The sequence below is a fragment of the Gekko japonicus genome, unplaced genomic scaffold (assembly GCF_001447785.1).
Source record: "Gekko japonicus isolate JY-2015 unplaced genomic scaffold, Gekko_japonicus_V1.1 scaffold408, whole genome shotgun sequence".
NCBI lineage: Eukaryota > Metazoa > Chordata > Lepidosauria > Squamata > Gekkonidae > Gekko > Gekko japonicus.
The window spans coordinates 471,155-477,154 of NW_015163618.1; the positions used below are offsets into that span (position 1 = coordinate 471,155).

The 6,000-nt window shown below is 48.6% G+C and overlaps 1 protein-coding gene across 1 annotated transcript in view; it reads left to right on the plus strand.

Annotated features, from left to right (window-relative positions):
• The window catches only part of IQSEC1 (IQ motif and Sec7 domain 1), a 74,369-nt gene that overhangs the window by 35,940 nt on the left and 32,429 nt on the right, over positions 1-6,000 (plus strand). The window contains exon 7 of the mRNA XM_015407440.1: positions 1,100-1,129. Coding sequence (XP_015262926.1) covers positions 1,100-1,129 — 30 coding nt within the window. The remainder of the gene's footprint in view (positions 1-1,099; positions 1,130-6,000) is intronic.

Consider the following 6,000-nt stretch of genomic DNA (forward strand, 5'->3'; position numbering starts at 1 on the left):
AACAACCATGTAATTAGCACTACGACTTGAGGCCACACAATTCACCTCGCCCAGCAGCAGTGGCCACACCACACAACTCACCAGAGGGACTTCCTACTGAAAAACTTTTGCAACTGGCCCAGCTTTTCCTAGGGAGAGTCTGCCAGATGGAGGGAAAAAGGAGAGAGGGTAAGCTGAGAGACATTGTGGTGTAGTGTTTAGTGTCAGAGTAGGATCTAGGAGACTCAGGTTCAGATCCCTACTCTGCCATAGAAGCTTGCTGGGTGACCTTGGGCAAGGCTCTCTGTCTAATCTACCTCGCAGGGTTATTGTGAGAATAAAATGGAGGAGGGGATAATGATGTAAGCTACTTTGGGTCCCCATTGGGGAGAAAGGTGGCATATAAATGAAGTAAAAAATAAAGCTGAAGACTTGGGGCAGATAAAAAAAGGTTCATTGGTGAATAGGAAAGAGAGAAGGAATCATGGAAAGGGGGAGAGGATATGGGGGCTGTCAGGAGCGGGGGAGAGGATATGGGGGACATGAAGTGACTTAACCCCACACTTCCTTGTGGGATCCTTGCTTGTATCTATAATAATAAGTAAATTTCTATAAAAATTATTTGAATTAGTGTCCATATTTCCACATAATGACATTTTAACAGTGCTAAAGAGAGCTTGGGGAGAGTTGCCTATGATTGTTTGTTGGAACGTTTATTTATTTGTTTATATCCGTGGAATGCCCTTCCCCTTGAGGTTTACCTTAAATCTACACTACTTTATTTTAGATGCCAGGGCAAAATGTTTCTGTTTACTCAAGCTTTTAATTAAGGGGGTTATTTTTAAAATGTTGCTTTGTAGTCTGTTTTCAGCCTGAAATTTTTTTAGGACTCATTTCAGGCTGCTCCTTATTTTATGCTGTAGTTATGTTTTTGAATACTGGGTTTCAATAACTTTTATGATGTTTTATGTTTTTATTATGTTTTATTTTGTATCTTAGAGAGGTATCATAGATATTTTCAAAATAAACACATATTTAGATTTTTAAGTATTTACTAGGTATGATAGAATTCTATGTTTCTCTGAAATATAGTGAATTTATATATGTCTTTCTGCTGTAGATTGGATCTCTACATCATGGACTTGGATGTGTACGTATTTCCTTTCATATTATCTGTGTTGTATAGTCAGAATAGATTAAGAGTTAGTAATTTCTGGCATTTAAAAAACATCCTGCTTTCAAATTATCTAAATTTTGCTTCTTAATATAATATTTAAATGACCGAAGCTTTTGTTAAAGGACCTAATGGTGGTGGAAAGTGCTCCCAGGGTTCACAGCTGACATGGCAGCCCTGTGGGGTTTTCTTGGCAAGTGGGTTGCCAACCTCCAGGTAGTGGCTGGGGATCTCCCAAGATGACATCTGATTTCCAGGTGACAGAGATCAGTTTCCCTGGAGAAAATGGCTGCTTTGGAAGGTGGACTCTATGGCATTCTACCCCACTGACGTCCTTCCCCTCCCTAACCCCCACCTCCCCCAGGTTCCGCTTCCAAAATCTCCAGGTATTTCCCAACCCAGAGCTGGCAGCCCTAATGGTAAGAGACACAGAGGTGGGCCTGCCTCTGCGTAGCAATCCTGGACTTCCTTGATGGCCTCCCATCCACATGCTAACCCAGGCCCAACCCTGTTTAGCTTTTGAGATGTGACAAGATCACAGTAGCCCGGGACATCCAGATATGATCTAATAAAAGAAACTAATACATTACATAGAGGAGTGGTACTTTCTCTGTGGCATACAACTCCATACAAATTGGGCAGCAGGCATAATTAGATTTTCAGGCTGTATCTATAAATCGGTGGGAAGGTAACAGCGTTCCGTGGGCCTCGGCGTCTAGTCATGCCGGCCACATGACCACGGAAACGTCTTCGGACAGCGCTGGCTCTTCGGCTTTGAAACGGAGATGAGCACCGCAACCCTAGAGTCGGACTCGACTGGCTTTCGAGCAAGGGAACCTTTACCTTTTACCTATAAATCTGACTGTTTGTAAACCTGACATTTACCCCAAACTTCCCAATAAGCTTTATTGCTGAGTGAGCCCTGGAGCCCTAATTTCCCTCCCACAAAAAAAGGTGGTCCCGTAAGGAATCATGAAAGGGAGACAATTAAAAAACCCTATCCCAAATTCAAAATCTTGTTCTCCAGTATACTCTGTTCTATGGGAGGCTTGAGTCAACTAGTTTTCTCTCCTTTTCCTTTAAGTGACTTTCAGCTATTTTCAGTCTTCCATGTGCCTGGAGGCTTAATCTTCCTAATGCCTTTTTTTGTTCTTTTTTATTTTTGGTTAATTTACATCCTAGTTTTTCTGCATATCTAGGAGGTCCCACAGCAATAAAAGGGACTACCTTGTCAGTGTAGCCTGGTTTTGCTGCTGTCATTAACATGATGAGGGACAGCAGGTTTACTATTGGGTATAACAAGACTGTATTGAGGGGGGACAATTTGGAAATCCCAACCCATTCCTAAAATATCCCCATCTAGGATTCAGTGAGTGGCCTGTAGCTATGGTGGGGCATTTCGGGAGTCAGCCCCTTAATTAAAAGCCACGCACAACAAGAAGCCATGCCAAGAAAGCATTTTGCATTTAAAAAAATATTTTTTTAGTTGTGCTGGCCAGCGAGCGAGTGGCCGGTTCTCTACCTGCCAGTTAGGCGCCATATCTTCCCCGCTTCCGACAGTCGCAGCCTCTACTGTGCTAGGGCTGCAAGTGAGCAGCTAATAGTTCAGAAGGTTCTGGTTGGCAGCAGCTGTGCACCATCATTTTCATGGGACTCAGTGTTCCAAAGTCTGCTGTAAGAACCCCACTTACATGTTGCTTTGGCAAAAAAATTCAGGTAGTTTTCAAGCAGTTAATGCTATGGAAGGCATTTTCCCGCCTATTACCGAAGAGAGAGAAAGGGAGGGAGGGAGGGAGGGAGGCACCTTAAGTTCCTTCACCATTTACCAAGCATTTGCTAAAGAAGTTTGTACATTCCTTGCAAAAGTACAACAGAATATTTTCTGCTTGGAGCACCTGCACGCCAAAGACCCCATCCATTTTATTTTATGTGGGCTCACTGGCTGGGCTGGGGGGAATGAAGGCAGAGGCTCCCAGCCTTGGTGAGTCTGTCATGCAGGCCCGCTCCCACCAAAGAGCTCCCCCTTTTCTCTCTTCAGCTGCCTCACAAGAAAAATATGAGCTCCACAAGCCAAAAAATAATTCACCCCTTCCCCCCCAATCCATCTTCTGAAGATGTGAGAATGCACACAAAAGTTTACGCCCAGAATTAAACTTTGTTGGTCTTAAAGTTGCCACTGGACTCAGATTTGTTCTATTACATCCCTCTTTGTTCTTTGACTCTCAGCTGCCTTCAATATTCTGTGTTCCTGGAGTATATTCAGTCCCAGTTAGGCTGTTTTTAAAGGATTTCTCTCTTTTGTTCTCTTGGTTAACTGGCAGAGTCATATTTTCTGCATATGTGGGAAATGCACTGAGTATGTAAACATCACTGTTTTGTTTCTCCATGGCCTAGTTTTCCTGGTGCCATCATCTGGAAAGGGGCCAGCTAGTTTACTATTTAATGTAGTGATTATTTTTAGACTAGCAATTCTGTTTCTGCTTCAGATATAGTGACGGAGTATCAGTCTACTTTAAGATTATCATGTGTTGAGATGGATCTCCTTATGGCTTGATTATTTCAATATCAGTATGAAATATACTAGGTTCAAACGTGCAGAGTGATCAGCTCATAGTTTATGTAGTGATTAGCTGAACTCAAAGACAACTCTTTACATAAGAACTCCTGTACAATAGGTTCCTTCCAGGATCCTGGTCCCCTATTGTTCTGTGAACGAAGCTAAGTCTTTGCTCAGGCGAAACGCAAGTTCAATACATAACACCCCTCCCCCCCATAGTCCAGAGCAGGCTTAACAAACAAAGTCCCTAAGGTATGCCGGTCTACGTTGCTCGCATTTTGAGTGCCGCAGTTCTGACAGCGGGGCGGTGATTGCTGGAGCCGAGTCCGCTGGTTCCATCAAAGGGGCTGGCAGGTGGTGGTGGTGTAGGCGTGATGTTGGGTCTCTCTGATGTTGCTGGCTCTGGCGGTTCGACTCCTTGTTCCTCTGGCTGTGCACTGGGTGCCGGCTGCTTGCTGGTGGGTCTGCTGGGGTGTCCCTCTTGGGCTCCGGTTCCTGGGGGCTTGGCAGCTTGTCGTCGCTCTCATCTGGGTATGTGGCAGGCAACCCAGGCTCGGCAGGAAGGAGACGGCAGCCGAGCTGGTCGCTGTGCTCCGGAGTACTTGGCCGTCTTTGGTGGATACCTCGTAGGACAGGGGCCCAGTGACCCTGATAACTTTGGCAGGGATCCACGCTGGGCCTCTGAAGAAGTTCAGGGCATAGACAGGGTCGCCTGGGAAGAATCCATGGGGTGCTGCCTGGTTTTCCAGGGTCAGGCAGTGTTCCGGAGTGCGGTCTGCGTCCAGTCTGTCGAGGCGGGTGGTTAGGCGCCTTCCCATGAGGAGTTCCGCAGGGCTGCGGCTAGTCATTGTGCACGGGGTTATGCGGTGGCCGAAAACGAAAGCTGCGAGCCGGTGGCCCCAGTCCCCATGGATGACCCTTCTGAGGGACTCCTTCATAGACCTCACCATCCATTCCGCTTGGCCATTGGTTGCCGGGTGGAAGGGAGTGGAGTGGATGTGCCTGATTGCATAGCAGGCCATGAACTCCTGGAACTCACCCGAGGTGAAGGCCATCCCATTATCCGTCACAATGGTGTCGGGTATGCCATGGGTACAGAAGGCCCACCACAGAGTGTAGATTGCTGCTTGGGACAAGATGGAGTAGACCAGAACCACTTCCAACCATTTAGTGTAGGAGTCCACTAGAAGGAAGATTTGTCCCTGGAAGGGTCCCGCAAAATCAAGGTGAATCCAGGATCATGGTTTATGTGTGGACTCCCACTGATGCACCGGGGCCCTGGGTGGTTCCGGTCGGGTTTCTTGGCATGCCTGACAATGCCTTACACAGTCCTCTATTTCGCTGTCTATGCTAGGCCACCATACGTAGCTGCAGGCCAGCGCCTTCATGCATACAATCCCCAGGTGAGTTTTGTGTAGCGCCGCTAGTACTTGTTGGCACAGTTGGGTGGGCACCACCACCCGGATTCCCCACAGCAGGCAGTCCTTGTGAGCCGAAAGCTCATCCTGGTGTGCCAGGCTGCCACCGATCGCCATGAGGCCGAAGGTGGAGGCCGAACTCGACCGCCTGGTAGAGCAAGGAGTGCTGGAACCTGTAGCATCGGCCCGGTGGGAGACCCCCATAGTCACGCCGAGCAAGCCGAACGGGGACGTCCGCATCTGCGCGGACTACAAATGCACTATAAACAAAGCACTGCAGCCCCACTCATACCCAGTGCCTGTAGTAAGCCAAGTGCTGGCGGCCCTGGCCGGGGCCTGGGTGTTCGGCAAATTGGACTTGGCCCAGGCGTACCAGCAGCTACCGGTGGACGCCGCCACCGCCGAGGCCCAGACCATTTCGACCCACAAGGGGGCATTCAAAGTTCACCGCCTCCAGTTCGGGGTCTCAGTCGCGCCGGGGATTTTTCAATCTTTTATGGATTCCCTCCTTAAAGGCATCCCCGGAGTTCAGCCGTTTCTAGACGATGTGCTGATCGCCGCGCCGGACCCCTCGTCCTTCGCAGATCGTCTGAGGGCCGTTTTACAACGCTTCGACGCGGCGGGCCTCAAGGTGAAACTGGAAAAGTGCCTACTGGGGGTGCCGCGGGTGGAATTTCTAGGATTCGCCGTGGACGCCGCCAGCCTGCACCCCTCCCAGGACAAGGTAGAAGCCATCACCCACGCCCCTGCCCCGAAGTCCAAAACGGAGCTACAGGCATTTCTAGGCCTGGTGAACTTCTACCACTCCTTTTTACCCCTGAAGGCGGCGGTCGCGGAACCGCTCCACCGCCTCCTCGACAAGTCGGCGCCAT